Here is a 16,591-nt window from a genome sequence, read left to right on the forward strand (position 1 = left end):
CCTGCCTCTGCCTCCCAAGTGCTGGGATTAAAGGCGTGCGCCACCACGCCCGGCCTAAAATCTTTCTTTTAAACGCAAACGGACCAAACATCAACGGGTTAGTTTCCAAACCTGCGTGTCCTAATTTTGTAGACTGAGCAAGGAATACTAGCACGCGTGCCTGAAATCCAGCACTCTGACATTTGAAGCAAAAGCGAGGCCACGAGTTCGAAGCCAGCTGGACTGCGTACCCTGTTATTAAACAAACAAACCCCATCATTACCCGTTATTTTCCTAGACTGTAGAGTTATGTGTTCTAAATAATAGTCGACTTCGCCTTTCCAGTCAAGAAAAGAAAACAAAACTACAAAAACTTCCCTACAACCCTTGAAAGTGGAGGTGGGCGGCGCGGGATCCGCGCGGTGGTACTTTGGGATCTGTAGTTTCTGGCCGACTCTTAATCCCAAGGTGCCCTGCGGCGGGTCGTCGCGTCTGCGCAGTGCAGGCGGCGGGCCGCGCAGAGTGAGAGGCTCTTTTGTTCGGCTGAGGGGAGGGCCGCTTCAGCGGGACGGGCGACTTGTGGCCACACGGCTTTTCTGCTCCTCTGGGCGCGCTACTTCCCCTCGGAACGCCCGACGCAACGCGCGAGGAGCGCGGCACCGATTCCTCTCGGACTCTCGGGCGCTGCTACGAGGTGAAGAGGCGGGCTGGAGGCGGGGGGGGGGAGGGGACGCGGCGACGGCGGGAGGCCGCGGGCGGGCGGGCGAGCGCGGGCCGCTAACGGAAGAGCGGAGCCCGAGGAGTTGGGGGCGCGCCCGGGTCCCGCGCCCGCCGGCTCGGCTTCCCGCGCAGAGCTCGCGGGCTGCGGGAGTGTGGAGAGGGCGGGGCAGCGAGGCCAGAGCCCGGGAGCCGAGGGGTTCTCGGGGAGCGGAGCCAGCGGACGGTTAGCTTTTCAACAACTGGACCAAGAGCGTTTGACCCGGATGAGCGACTCTGGAGTTGGGCGGGAGAAAGAAAACTTTGGGACGTCCATCAGGGGGGCAGGTGCTTTGGGGGTGTGCGTGGCAGGGACCACGACTTCGTACTCTCGGGGTTTAGAACTGTAACCTGAGAAAGCGGACACGGTGGCACTCGCAGGCAAGCCCCGTAGCACTTGCAGGAAAGAGAGCAAAAGTTAACCTGAGGATATTGGGTCCAGTTGCCACTCTCAGAGAAGTTTCTCTTGCCAGCGTTACGAAGAAGTAACTTCCAGTGAACTTGAGAACCGGAGGGTTTGGGCTGCTCACGGTGTGCTAGCGGGGATGAGATTTGTTGAATCCGTCTAGGGGGTGAGGGGTCAGGCATTTTCTTGACCTTGTCTAAAAGTGGAGTTGCTAGGATGAGTAGGGTAGAAGTCTAGAGTGACCAGGTCAAATGTGGAAGAAAAAATGGGTCCCTGGGGATGTGACTTAGTTGGTAGAATGTTTGCTTAGCCCACTGCAAACCCCTGGATTCAGTCCCCAGTACCATCTAAATTCGGGCTGGGCTTGATGGCATTCATGTACCGACAATCTAAGCCCTTGGGAGCAGAAACAGGAAGATCGGGAGTTTAAGGTCTTCCTTGACCAGGAGAGTCAAAAAAGAATGAAAGGTCCACTTTGTGCCTTGTAATGGGTCTTTAGTGTGAGTAGGGAGGCTGTGGAAGAACATGTGTAAGGCAAGACTTGTCCAATGAAAGGTTTGTTCTTGCCGTGTAAGCCTGGGGACCTCAGTTTACCTCTCAGGATCCAGGCAAAGGTGGAAAGAAAGAACTGACTAAACAGAATTGTCCTCTGACCCACAAATGAGGGAAATGGCAGGGACCCACAAAAGCAGGTGCTTGCCCACAGGCAGCGAAAATATTTTTATTAAAAAGCAGTATATGAAATATGGAACTCATTTCGGTGTGTGGTATTGAGGACCTTGCACACATGTAAGTTATCTACCACTGAGTTATGTTCCAATACCATTAAAAAGTTTTTTTTTGAAAAATGAGTTATTTTAATCCCAGCACTCGGGAGGCAGACACAGGTGGATTTCTGAGTTCAAGGCCAGCCTGGTCTACAGAGTGAGTTCCAGGACAGCCAGGGCTACACAGAGAAAACCCTGCCTCAAAAAGCCAAAAAAAAAAAAAAGAAAGAAAGAAAGAAAAAGGGGCTGGTGAGATGGCTCAGTGGGTAAGAGCACCCGACTGCTCTTCCCAAGGTCCGGAGTTCAAATCCCAGTAACCACATGGTGGCTCATAACCATCCATAACAAGATCTGACGCCCTCTTCTGGAGTGTCTGAAGACAGCTACAGTGTACTTACATATAATAAATAAATCTTTTTTTAAAAAAAGAAAAAAAAGTTATGCTAGAACATAGGGTAACCTCTCCAGTTTTGTGTTAAGAATCATGTCAGCATTTTTGGAATAGTTTTGAAAGACCTAAGGTTTTCTGGTAGATGTATGGCTACAATCAAGAAATTGGTGCCTGTGCACTTCCTGGATGCTCTCTAGGCATATCTGGGAAGTGGTGTGTTGAAAAGAGCCCAGTTATGCCTTGGTGCATGCACTCCTGTAATCCCAGCCAGCACTTAGAAGGTGGAGCCTGGAGAAGCAGGAGTTCAAGACCTAGGGGAAGGAGTCTGTGCTCCATAAAACATCTGGGCAGTGAAAGATCATTTTTGGTTTTCTGTTTGGTCATTTTTTTATCAATAGCTTTATGATAGATTATTTAAACCTTCCCCTTCTAGGTATTTTTCTGAGCAGTTAAAAGGGCTGGAGAGATGGCTCAGCTGGTAAGAGCACTGACTGCTCTTCCGAAGGTCCTGAATTCAAATCCCAGCAACCACATGGTGCCTCACAACCATATGTAATGAGATCTGACTCCCTCTTCTAGGATGTCTGAAGACAGCTACAGAGTACTTACATATAGTAAATAAATCTTTAAAAATAAAGAGCCGGGCCTGGTGGCGCAGGCCTTTAATGCCAGCACCCGGGAGGCAGAGGCAGGCGGATTTCTGAGTTCGAGGCCAGCCTGGTCTACCAAGTGAGTTCCAGGACAGCCAGGGCTATACAGAGAAACCCTGTCTCGAAAAACCAAAAAAAATAAAAAATAAAGAAAAGGAAGGCTGGAGAGATGGCTCAACGGTTAAGAGCACTGACTGCTTTTCCAAAGGTCTTGAGTTCAAATCCCAGCAACCACATGGTGGCTCACAACCACCCATAATGGGATCTGACACCCTCTTCTGGTGCGTCTGAAGACAGCTACACTGTACTTATTTTATAATAATAAATAAACCTTTGGCCAGGAGCGAGTGGGGTTAGCCAGAGCAAGTAGAGATCCAAAAATTCAATTCCAAACCACATACAGGCTCACATCTATCTGTACAGCTACAGTGTACCCATGTACATTAAATAAATAATAAATCTTTTAAAAAAAAAAAAAAAGGAAAGGGAAAAAAACCTATTGTGTGCCAGCCAGTGGCTTGATTTTTTTTTTCTTTAAGAGTTATTTAATATATGTGAGTACATTACATAAACATTCATGAACACCAGAAAAGGGCATTGGATTCCATTACAGATGGTTGTGAGCCGCCGTGTGGTTGCTGGGAATTGAACTCTGGACCTCTGGGAGAGCAGTCGGTGCTCTTAACCACTGAGCCATCTCTCCAGCCCCCTCCCTTTTTCTTTTCTTTTTTTTTTTTTAAAGTGGGGTGGGGGTGTGCCGTTGCATACTTATGGAGATCAGGAACAACTTTGGGGGTGGAGGTCATTCTCTTCTGTAACACTAGTTCTAGTGATTGAACTCAGGTGATTAGGCTTGTAAAGACCTGTTGAACCAACCTGATACATCACCCCACTTTCCAATTTTGAGGACTGAACCTAGAAGTTTTTATATTGGATTTTATCATCTATATCCTAAATTGTCTTGGAACTCCCTTTGTAGCCTAGACTGGCCTTGAGCTGAGACTTACAGGTGTGCACCACCATACCCAGCTGACAGTTTTATTTTTAATACGTGTATGTCTTTGCTTACTTTTTGCAGTGCTGAAGAGTGGAAATCAGGGCTTCTCACATGTTAGGCAACCACTCCACACTGAGCTGTATTCCAGTCTGGCAAGCTTTCTACTGATGAGCTGCACTCCTAGCCCAAATTTGGGAAACTGCGTTGTGCTGGTTTTTGGTTTTTTGTTTTGTTTTTCTGTGGTGGTAGTGTACTGAATTGAACCCTAAACCCCACATGCTCTGCCATGGAACTGTACTCTGGCCTTCTTAATATCTTTTGTGTGACGTTACTAAGAGTCATGCTAGCCTGGACCGTAGAGTGAGACCCTGGCTGAAGAAAAGAAAAAACAGGGTAGACCTTTGAGATGTCTTGATGAATAAAGGCACTTCCCACCAAGCCTGACAACCTATGTTAAATACCAGAACTGACATAGTAAAAGAAGGGAATTGACCTCTCAAAGTTATCCTCTGTCCCTGTGCTTCCCTGCTACAAACACTAAATAGAGGTGGCTGAGAAGAAAGGGGAGTCATAGGCTTGAAACTAACCTAGGCTACAGAGTTGAGATCCTGGCACAGAAAAGTGCAGGGTGTGTGTGGTGTTTGCAAGACTCTGGATTCAATCTGCAACAACCAATTCTGCACCCCCATCCAGACTCCAAAAATAATACAAAAACCAAATTAATACTCATGCTAGATGTGTATGTTGCACAGTCCTGTTTTTTTTTCATCAGATTTTGCATCTGGAAAGCATTTGTTTCATAAACAACCAAATAACAAGCCAACTAAAAACAGTTTAGAAATAAGAGTGACTCCTGTACAATGAGTGCCTTCACTTGTGTTTTATCATTGGTGTCGTTGCCAGTTATAGTAAAGATACCTTGGCTTGTCTTTGTTTTCTGTTCAGAGTTTATTGATCATATTGGTCATTCCCTAAAAAGCTGGCAGCTTGCTTTTATTTATTTATTTATTTATTGTTGTTTTTTGTTTTTCGAGACAGGGTTTCTCTGTATAGCTCTGGCTATCCTGGAACTCACTTTGTAGACCAGGCTGGCCTCCAACTCAGAAATTCACCTGCCTCTGCCTCCCAAGTGCTGGGATTAAAGGCGTGCGCCACCACTGCCAGGCTAGCTTTATTTTTTTATGATTTGCAAAGGACTCAGAATTCCAATTGAATGTCTGAGGGAAAATAGAAACAATGCTTTGGGTATTCCAAGGAAAGAATTATTGGTTAGATTGAGTGAGCTTTATGAGGGAAGCACCATTGAAAGTAGGTCTGGAAGAAAAGGTAGGCTTTTGACAAAATGAATACAATAGGGAAGGGGGTTCTTAAAACTTTAGGGGGCCGGGCGTGGTGGCGCATGCCTTTAATCCCAGCACTGGAGAGGCAGGCGGATTTCTGAGTTCTAGGCCAGCCTGGTCTACAGAGTGAGTTCCAGGACAGCCAGGGCTACACAGAGAAACCCTGTCTCAAAAAAAAAGAGAAGAAAAGAAAACTTTGGGGAAGGCCTTCTAAGGGGTGACATTTAAACTAATAAAATAACTCTGGGTGGGATAGCTCATACCTATCAACACTCAGGAAGCTGAGGCAAAGATTGTAAGGGTTTGAGCTCAGCCTAGGCTACAGTGAAACCCTGTCTGGAAGAAGAATAGCCAGGCATTACAATTTTTACTTTGCATCTTGGTACTTAGGCTTTGTAAGAAAATCCCTGGGTTTTAGGCTGTTACAGATTGAGTTCTAGTTAACCTGGGCTTAAGTAAGACCCTGCCTAAAAATTTAAAAATAAGAATGTGTGGGAGGTATTTATCTTAAATAAAATAGGTGTGTGTTGCAGGATATTTGATCACATTGTGAACTCCCAAGATTTGTGTTATTTACTGGGAGACCCTGTTTTTAGTTGTGGTGTGGTTCAGCCTTAGCACACACCTTTCATGGAAGAGCTTTCTGCTTGAATATTGTAAACTGGGTTAAATAAAGTCATCCATAGGTCAAGAAGCTGAGCAAGCAACCAGTTGACAGGAAGTGAATGTAAGATTAAGAAAAAAAAAGAAGGGGGCTGGAGAGATGGCTCAGCGGTTAAGAGCACTGACTGCTCTTTCAAAGGTCCTGAGTTCAATTCCCAGCAACCACATGGTGGCTCACAACCATCCGTAAATAGATCCGGTGCCCTCTTCTGGAGTGTCTGAAGACAGCTACAGTGTACTTACATATAATAAATAAATCTTAAAAAAAAAAAAAAAAAGCTTTTAAAAGAAAAAAAAGAAGAAAGCAAGGGAGAATTAGAACATATAGGAAGTAGAAGGGAGCACCATTGAGGGGATTTGTTCTTGAGGAGGAAAATGAGCTGGGTGCTCTGAGCTATCAGACTTTAACCCTGCCCCTGAGTCTTCATTGGTAAAATCCAACAATTGATAGTTTGTTAAAAAACAGGTGTGAATGCCTATAATCCCCAGCTCTGAGAAGCTCTGGCAGAAGCCATTTAAAGTCAGTTTGCAAAAAAAAAAAAAAGAAAGAAAGAAAGAAAAGTCAGTTTGCTATATAGTGACCCACCTTCTGGCTCTAAGACAAAGTGTGGACAGAGGCAGGAAGTAGGGGGTAGTAGAAGGCCATTGTTCACTTAATTGGTTATTAGACATATGCATTTAATACCTTAAGTCTGAAGCCACCACCTCTCAGGTTTGATATAAAATTACAGTTGTAGATCTTCCCCAGACTGAGTTCAGACTTATGTAGTAGGTTTTTAGATTCTGTAAGTAAAACACAAGAAGCCTTGCACTGGAAGTTTGTTAATTTAGGGTTTATGGTAGGATTTGAAGGGCTTTTTGCTGGTTTTTCAAGACAGGGTTTCTGTGTAGCCCTGACTGTCCTGGAACTCACTTTGTAGACCAGGCTGGCCTCGAACTCCGAAGTGCTGGGATTAAAGGTGTCACCACCACGCCCGGCTGGTTTTCATGTTTGTTTTGTTTTGTTTTTGTTTTTCGAGACAGGGTTTTTCTGTATAGCCTTGGCTGTCCTAGAACTCACTTTGTAGAACAGGCTGGCCTCGAACTCAGAAATCCACCTGCCTCTGCCTCCCAAATGCTGGGATTAAAGGCATGTGCCGCCACGCCCGGCCTGCTTCATGTATTTCTTTTTTCTTTTTTTTTCTTTTTTTTCTTTTTTTAAGATTTATTTATTTATTTATTATATGTAAGTACACTGTAGCTGTCTTCAGACACTCCAGAAGAGGGCGTCAGATCTCGTTACGAATGGTTGTGAGCCACCATGTGGTTGCTGGGATTTGAACTCCTGACCTTCGGAAGAACAGTCGGGTGCTCTTACCCAGAGCCATCTCACCAGCCCTCATGTATTTCTTAAGTGTATTTTTATGTGTACATGTATGATTGTATTGTTTATGTAGGAACCTATTGAGACCAGTAGAGGGAGTCAAGCGAAATCCCCTGAATTGGAGTAACAGACATTTGTGAGCTGCCATGTGGGCGCTTTACCCAGATCCTCTCTGTAAGAGCAACAAGTTCTCTTAACTGCTCAGCTATCTCTTTTGCACCCTGGTGGGCTGGTTTTGAGAAAGGAAGTTTGTGCGCTTGCCTCATTCACCTTCCTCAGCCTCCTGATTGCTGGAATTACAGCTGTAGTGCTTTAACTATTGAGGCCTGCTCTTGCATTTCAACATTTTTCTTGTGCAAAAGTGAACTTTTTAAATTAAAATTCATTTATTTTATGTATGAGTACAGTACACTGTAGCTGTCTTCAGACACAACAGAAGAGGGCATCAGGTCCCACCCACCCATTACAGATGTAAGTAAGCCACCATGTGGTTGCTGGGAATTGAACTCAGGACCTCTGGAAAAGCAGTCAGTGAGCTAACTGCTGAACCATCTCTCCAGCCCTAAAAGTGATTTTTTAAAAAAACTAATTAATTTTAACTGCTCCAGTCGATGGAAGGGGACTTTATTTGATCCCAGGGTTACAGGACAGGTATGACCCCAGCTTTATTTGCCCTTTTTCTTGGGGCGCAGGTTGTTGGAATGGCCACACTTCTTCTTACGGCAGTTGACTGCGCGAGGGTGCAGGCGTGCGTAGCATTTGCGGCAGATCATCTTGTCACAGTTGTACTTCTGAGCAAGCTGACGAAGGGACGGCTCAATGATGCCACCCCGCAGACGCAGCACCAGGTGCAAGGTGGACTCTTTCTGGGTGTTGTAATCAGACAGGGTGCAGCCATCCTCCAGCTGTTTGCCGGCAAATATCAGCCTCTGCTGGTCAGGTGGGAGGCCTTCCTTGTCTTGGATCTTGGCCTTGACATTCTCGATGGTATCACTGGGCTCTACTTCAAGAGTGATGGTCTTGCCCATCAGGGTCTTCACAAAGATCTGCATGTTGGCGTCTGCCGCTCGGCCGCCTCATTGAAGAGAAATAAAAGTTCTTAGTGCACTAGTTTTTAGATAACTATCCTTCAGTTAAAAGATACAGTAAAATGGAGAATTAGGACATGTATGCTGCTAAATAAACGGGTTGGACCAGACTGGCCTTGAATTTACAGAGATACTCCTGCCTCTGCCTCCTGAGTGCTGAGATTAAAGGCTTGTACCACCACGCCCAGCTAATGCTTAAACTCTTAACAAATACATCTTGCATAACAACCAGTACTGGGGTTGGAGATGATTCAGCAGTTAAGAGGCCTTGTTGCTCTTACTTGGGATTGTTTCCCACACAACTCCAGGATATCCCTTTCCTAGCCTCTACAGACATACACATGTAGAGATACCTAATTAACAAAACAAAACCTGTCTCTCAGCTGAAGCGTTGCCAGTAGAGTTAAGAGCATTCATTGGCAGCTCTTCCAATGGACCTGGTTCAATTTCCAGCACTCACAAGTTGGCTTATACCATGTCTGAAACCACAGTTCTTGGAATCCAATGCCCTCTTTTGGCCTCCTCAGGTACTGCAACATAACTCCTGTTTGCTGTTTAAATACGAAGCAGGGAACAAAAGCAAGAAAGCCAGGGCAGGAAAGAAAATGTTCTGTAAATTTGGAGCTAGGCCGGTCTACAAAGAGAATTTCAGGCTAGCTAGATGATACTAAGATACACAAGATACTAAGTTTCTAACGTTTTGTTTTCTGACCCCTCAAAATGGCTTTATGCTTCAAGATGGTAATATAAATTTATAACTCGGGTTTCTTCGCCATTGTGGGACAGGTATAAAAGATTTTGACCTCCAGAAATACTGCTTGCTAGCTCTCAGGATATGAGTTCCACATATATAATAACTATAGTGCTTATATTACGTATAATGGGTAATCTAGAGATGATTTAAGATTTAAAATACGCAGGATGTTAGTAGGATCCATGCATATACTGCTTTGTAAGACCTACATATTTTATTATTCAGTAGTCACTGGACAATAACAATGCACTGGTTTTCAGATAACTATCCCTTAGTTAAAGACAATGTATAATGAATTAGGACATCTCTCAGCTGAATAAACAGAGCTCTTAAAGAGTTCAAGCATCAGGATTGGAGAAATGGCTTAGTGGTTAACAGTGGCTAGTTTCCAGAGGTCCTGAGTTCAATTCTCAGCAACAACATTGTGGCACACAGCCATCTACAATGTGATCTGATGCCCTCTTCTGGCATATAGCTGTACATGCAGATAGAACACTCAATTTACATTAGATATAGATAGAAAGATTTTTTTTTTTTTTGGTTTTTCGAGACATAGATCTTTTAAAAAAAAAAAAAAGGAATTCAAGCATTAGCCAGAAAGAAACTGTATTTTGCTATTACAAAAGACCCAAGTTCAGTTACTAGCACCCACAACAAGAGGATCACAGCTATCAGTAGGAAGCCAATGCTCTTTTTGGTTTTTTGAAATAGGGTTTCTCTGTGTAACCCTGGCTGTCTTGGAGCTCACTCTGTAGATCAGGCTGGCGTCAAACTCAGAAATCCTCCTGCCTCTGCCTCCCAAGTGCTGGGATTAAAGGCAACCAGAGGCATCCAATCCCTTAGAGCTAGAGTTAACATTTGTGAGCCTAACTCAGTCCTCTGGAAGAGCATCAGCAAGTGTTCCTAACTACTGAGTCATCTCTCCAGGCCCTAGAATTAGATTTCTCAAGCTGTACAGAAATAAGTGTCTTAGATGCTCTCTGTCTTGTTTTTGGTTTTTGTTGTTGTTCTGGGTAGTTTTCTTTCCCTGGTGCTCACTTAGTAAGCCAGGCTGCCTGGCGGCCCTAAGGATCCACCTGGCTATATCTCCCTTGCCCTGAAATTAAAGCACATATCCCAGTGCCAGTGTTGGAAGGATTGTGGAGAACCAAGTCAGGTCCTATTGTTTGATGAGAACTTTACCAACTGAGATACCTGCTCTACCCTAGCTCATGTTTTTCTGTGCTAGCAACTAGAAGCTATGTTTACACTGGCTTCATAGGTACACCTTTTCTATTTCTTTGAATAGTTTTTACAAACTTCAAAGGGAAAACAAGATGCTTAATTTTGTGTCTGATACACATAAAATAAATCAGTAAATTGTACACATTAAGTGCTAGGTATAGTACGCAGTTATAATCTCATGTATTCTGGAAGCAGAGGCTGAAGGGTTGCAAGGTGGGCATTTTATAAGACCCTGTCCAAAAATAAGGGGCTAAGATATGGTTTAGTGGTAGCGTACTTCCCTAGCACATGTAAGGTCTTGGATTTAATCTCTAGTACTGAAATGAGAAAAGCAAACATTATTCCTCATATAAGTAGTGAATCAGTCAGGGTTCTCTAGAGTCACAGAACTATGGACTGTATATATTAAGAGAATTTATTGGAATGACTTACAGTTTGTAGACCAGCTAACCCAACGATGGGCAACTGTGAATGGGAAGTCCAAGAATCTAGTAGTTGCTCAGTCCTGTGAAGCTAGTTGTTTCAGCTGCTCTTCTGTCTAAGCTGGAATCTTGAAGTAGGTCCCAACAGATATTCTGGCAAGTAAGTGCAAGAAGGAGAGGAAGAGTGAGCCTACCTTCTTTTTCCTTGTCCTTATATAGGCCCCCAGCAGAAAGCATGGCCCAGATTAAAGGTGTGTGCCACCACACCTGAATTTGGAACTTCCTCTGTCCCAGGCTGGCCTTGAATTCAGGGACCTGCTTGTCTCTGTCTCCTGGGATTAAAGGTGTGTACTACCTTGCTTGGGCCTAAGCTTTTCATGGCCACTATGCTTCAAGATCTGGATCAAAAGTGTGTCATCCCAAGTCAAGGTCAGGTCAGAAAGAAGCCTGTGTCTTCCAGACTCAAGATCTTGGTCACATGTGTGCCCTCCATTTCTAGATTATAGTTCATTCCAGATGTAGTCAAGCTGACAACCAAGAATAGCCATCACAAGTAGTAAGTTTTATTTATTGCGTTTATGCACGTAGAAGTGAGAGACCAGATCTTGGGTACAGACTCCATCTTAGTGAACCTGGCCTAAGGCTGAACTCAAGTTAACTAACAAACTGGCACCTAGCACCAGTTTCCAGGTTACTCCCTAACAAAACTGCACCTCCAGGTTACAAGCCTGCCCCTGGCACTTCCTAACTAACAACCATCAATCAGGGGGAAAGCAAAAGTTAAGTTTATGGTTTGGCTCTCAGCACCAGCCAATGTTAAAGGCCATAATGCCCCCCACCCCCACCCCCCACCCAGTGAGATATGTACCAGGCTAGAAACCCCCTTGCTTGTTTGACTCTATAAATACTTGCCTGAAACTGGACTCAGGCTCCACCTTACTGTTAGCAGGGTTGGCAGGGAGCCCACACTCGAGCTTGTAATAAAGAGACCCTAATGTGATTGATTGCATTGGAACTGGCTCCTTGGTGATCTTTTGGGGTTAATGAACACTTCCTGACCCAACAGAAGTATACATACATGCTGGTACATGGGTGAAAGTCTGTCTGGAGTTGGTTCTCCTGCCACCTTGTGGGAACTGAAGGTGGAATGCATGAGATCTGAAGGTGGAGTGCAGGTCTCTTCTGTATAACTGGCCCTAGGAAAGTTGGTGAGGAAATCGCTGTTCTTTCTTCTCTAAGAATTTTTTTTTTTTTTTAAGATTTATTTATTTATTTATTTATTTATTTATTATATGTAAGTACACTGTAGCTGTCATCAGAAACTCCAGAAGAGGGCGCCAGATCTTGTTATGGACAGTTGTGAGCCACCATGTGGTTGCTGGGATTTGAACTCAGGACCTTCGGAAGAGCAGTCGGGTGCTCTTACCTGCTGAGCCATCTCACCAGCCGTCTAAGAATTTTTTTAAAGAATTATTTATTATATGTAAATACACTGTAGCTGTCTTCAGACACTTCAAAAGAGAACATCAGATCTCATTACTGACGGTTGTGAGCCACCATGTGATGGCTAAGATTTGAACTCAGCACCCTTGGAAGAGCAGTCAGTGCTTTTAAACACTGAGCCATCTCTCCAGCCCATTCTTTCTTCTCTTAAAAGAACTACATTTGGAAGCCTGGCATGGTGGCGCATGCCTTTAATCATAGCACTTGAGAGGCAGAGGCAGGCGGATTTCTGAGTTCAAGGCCAGCCTGGTCTACAAAGTGAGTGTTTCAAGACAGCCAGGGAGGGCTACACAAAGAAACCCTGTCTCGAAAAAAAAAAAAAGAAGAACTACATTTGGGCTGGAGAGGTGACTCAGCAGGTAAGAACACTGATTGATCTTACAGAAGTCTGGAGTTCAATTCCCAGCAACCACATGGTAGCTCACAACCATCTTTAATGGGATCTGATGGATCTGATGCCCTCTTCTGGTGTGTCAGAAGACAGCTACAATGTACTCATATACATAAAATAAAATAAATAAATCTTTAAAAAAAAAAAAAAGATGTAAAAAATTAAAAAATGCTAAGCACGGTTTTTGTTTTTAAAAAAAAAAAAAACACATTTATACTGTTCATGGATTCATTGAGATACCAGACAATTTTGATGACTTAAAATCATTATTTTCAAGCTAAATAATGTGGTACACACTTGTACTATAGAGGTGCCATTTAGCACTACACTTTTTGGTTTTTCGAGACAGGGTTTCTCTGTATTTTGTTTTTTGTTTTTTTGCACTAAACATTTTACCTTTAGCTTATTTGTTTTGTTTTTGAGACAGGCTTTCTCTGTAGATTTGGCTGGTAATTTTAAGGTTTCAGATCTTAAAACCAAACAAGAAACACACGCCTTTAATCTTAGCACTCAGGATGTAGAGGCAGGAGTGTTCCAGAATAGCCAGGGCTACATAGAGAAACCCTGTCTCAGAAAATGAATGAATGAATGAACGAGTGGAAAATTTAAAAAATCAGAATTGAATGGATTAAAGGTAAGAGATTTAGGGAATTATACTTTTTACACGAGAAAAACTATGTATTTTTTATGTTTCCTGATAGGGTATTATACACACAAGGATAGTCTTTAACTCTGGATCTTCCTGCTAAGATCATAAGCACATTGGCACCACCATGCCCAGTTTTTAGGGGTCAAATTCAGGATCTCATTCATGTGAAGTAAGCATCCTACCGACTGAACTATTATATCCCCAGTCATTGGGTTTTTATCCAGCAAAACCAGCTTCAAATTCCCAACACAAAAGAATAAGTTGTTCCACCCATACATAATTCCCTATATAGCCTCGTGGGTGTGGGTGTGTCTGTATCTGTGTCTGTGTGTCTGGCTTGACGCATGTTGTAGAAAAGAGTAAACTGAGGACCTGCAAAGTAAAGCGCTTGCCATGCAAGTCAGGTGACCTGGAGAGTCTGACACGGAGCCCATGTGACGGCAGAGGGAGAGAACCACAGCTCTGCAAAAGCTGTTCTGCCTCAAAAGAGAAAAAGGGTAAACTGTAGTGCATTCATGATAGCTACCTTTCCCTTGACCAACCCTTCTTATTTTCTAAGTTATTACAGTTCTCTACCTTAAATTAATTATTCTGCCTTTTTAAAAAGATTTATTTATTTAATGTATCTGAGTACACTTGCTGTCTTCAGGCACATCAAAAGAAGGTATCAGATCCCATTACAGATGGTTTTGAATCACCATGTGGATGGTGGGATTTGAACTCAGGACCTCTGGAAGAACAGTCAGTGCTCTTAACCTCTGAGCCATTTTTCCAGTCCCATTTTAATGTTTTTTATAAGCAGTCCTCAGTCTAAATAAATTTTTTTTTGGGGGGGGGGGGTTTCGAGACAAGGTTTCTCTGTACAGCCCTGGCTGTCCTGGAACTCACTCTGTAGACCAGGCTGGCCTCGAACTCAGAAATCCNCCTGCCTCTGCCTCCCAAGTGCTGGGATTAAAGGCGTGCGCCACCACACCCGGCTTAAATAAATTATTGATAACTCGGTTGAAAAAGAGTGATTTATGGGCTTAGGCTATAACTCAGTGCCTAGCATTCTCGAAACCCTAGCTTTCATTCCTAGTACTATTAAAGGAAAACAATGTGAGTTGGCTGTAGATGTAGCACGGTTGGTAGAGCACTTGCTTGCCTTTTGTGCACATTGCACGAAATGTGTTCAGTCATTTAGCTCTACATAAACTCGATGTGAAATATTCTATAATCCTAGCATTCAGAGAGGCAGAAACAGAAGTATCTGAAGTTCACAATCATCCTCTGCTATATTTTGAGTTCCTGGTCAGCCTGTAGTACATGAGACTATCTGGCTCAGCCAAGCCCAAGACCCACATGGAGCTGAATCTCATAAATTAACTCCTGATGTCCTTGACTCAATACACACATAGTAAGAGAATGTTTTAAGTTTGAGCCATGAATTTATGACTGTGTTCAAGAATAGCGGAGTGAAAAATAAAGGGCTTTTTTTTTTTTTTTTTAAAGTTGGACATGGTAGCACACATCTGTAATCTCAGTACTTGAAAGGTAGAAACCAGATCAGAAGTTCAAAGTCAGCCTGGGCTATCTTTATGAGACCCTCTCTCCAAAAAGAAAGTTAGATAATGTGGGCTGGTGAGATGGCTCAGTGGGTAAGAGCACTTCCAAAGTGCTTCCGACTGCTCTTCCAAAGGTCCGGAGTTCAAATCCCAGCAACCACATGGTGGCTCACAACCATCCGTAATAAGAGTTGACGCCCTCTTCTGGAGTGTCTGAAGACTTAAATATAATAAATAAATGTAAAAAAAAAAAAAGTTAGATAATTATATGTAACTGTGATTCAACATAGTATTTTAGGTACTATATGACAAGTGGTATTAGGAATTAATATAAATTAGACTTAGCATAAAAGTTGAAAATGGATATATTCAGAAACTCTTCCCTCCCCCCCCAACCCCCCAGACAGGGTTTCTCTATATCTCCGGCTGTACGGAACTGACTTTGTAGACCAGGCTAGCCTTGAACTCAGAAATCCGCCTGCCTCTGCCTCCCAAAGTGCTGGGATTAAAGGCCTGGGCCACCGCCCGGCCAGAAATTCTTCCCACACATTGTGGTATACACCTATAATTGCATCACTAAGAAAGCTGAGGACAGCTTGTCCAAAGGGAAAGAACAGAAAAGACAATAGTTGTTAGGAGATTAATAATTGTGGCTTACCCTAGCAAACATTACCAACATGGTTGTGAATTGGAGTTGAGCAGAACATTGGAAGCAGCATACGGAAATCACCTGTGATTTTCCTGGGCTCCTTACCATCCAGATACTTATCTAGCCAGGAAATGTACCTGATGTCCCTTTTATTTCCTTTAATTGTTTAGCAGTGTCACCCTTCACACCAGAAAGCTGGCGGGTACTATGGGGAAAAAGCAAAACAAGAAGAAAGTGGAGGAGGTACTAGAAGAAGAGGAAGAGGAATATGTGGTGGAAAAAGTTCTTGATCGGCGAGTTGTCAAGGGCAAGGTGGAATATCTTCTAAAGTGGAAGGGTTTCTCAGAGTAAGTTTCATTGACACAGGTAAATTTGGTCACTGTGAAGAATCATGATATGCTTACTAGCAGTTCTGTGATGGGCATGCCTTGTTTCAGTACTGACCTCCACAGCTCATAGGGCCTACATGCAGATTATTATATGACTGAGTTTTTTGTTTTGTTTTAATATATTGGAGGGGGGTGCCATGTAAGTCCTGGGATGGAAGTCAGGTCTTCAGGCTCTGCAAATGGCTCCTGTTTCCCATCTAGGCATCTTGCCAGCCTAAGACATGGTTTCTGAGGGTTAATTTGTATAGGAAAGACTTTTGCAAAATAGTCTTTCCTTGAAGAATGCAAGTTTCCAAGCCTTTGGTCTCTACCTTCCCCTACTAGGAAAGTCTAGCTATTGGCTATCATTTAACTCTCTTCCAAGACTAGCTCTTCTTAGTATAAAGGCGTTGATGGGAAGTATAGCTTGCTGTGCTTGCTGGTTTCAGTGAGGACAACACTTGGGAGCCAGAAGAGAATCTGGATTGCCCTGACCTTATTGCTGAGTTTCTACAGTCTCAGAAAACAGCTCATGAGACAGATAAATCAGAGGGAGGCAAGCGCAAAGCTGATTCTGATTCTGAAGATAAAGGAGAAGAAAGCAGACCAAAGAAGAAGAAAGAAGAGGTAAGGCTAGAACTAGGAATCTTCACCAGCCAGCGGCAGAGAATTCTAGCAGTTTGTTTC

General features: G+C 43.5%; 1 protein-coding gene and 1 pseudogene across 3 annotated transcripts in view; one reads left to right on the plus strand and one right to left on the minus strand.

The window, feature by feature from the left end:
- Positions 1 to 481: 481 nt before the first annotated feature.
- The window catches only part of Cbx1 (chromobox 1), a 23,057-nt gene continuing 6,947 nt past the window's right edge, over positions 482 to 16,591 (plus strand). For all 3 annotated transcript variants that reach the window (XR_003845154.1, XM_021212215.2, XM_021212216.2), the window contains exons 1-3: positions 482 to 673; positions 15,707 to 15,883; positions 16,354 to 16,531. Coding sequence is in view for 2 of the 3 variants with exons in the window: in XM_021212215.2 (XP_021067874.1) it covers positions 15,744 to 15,883; positions 16,354 to 16,531 (318 nt within the window). In the remaining variant the exon portion in view is untranslated. The remainder of the gene's footprint in view (positions 674 to 15,706; positions 15,884 to 16,353; positions 16,532 to 16,591) is intronic.
- On the minus strand, positions 7,926 to 10,908 carry LOC110331531 (annotated as a pseudogene).

The sequence above is a fragment of the Mus pahari genome, chromosome 14 (genome assembly GCF_900095145.1).
Source record: "Mus pahari chromosome 14, PAHARI_EIJ_v1.1, whole genome shotgun sequence".
NCBI lineage: Eukaryota > Metazoa > Chordata > Mammalia > Rodentia > Muridae > Mus > Mus pahari.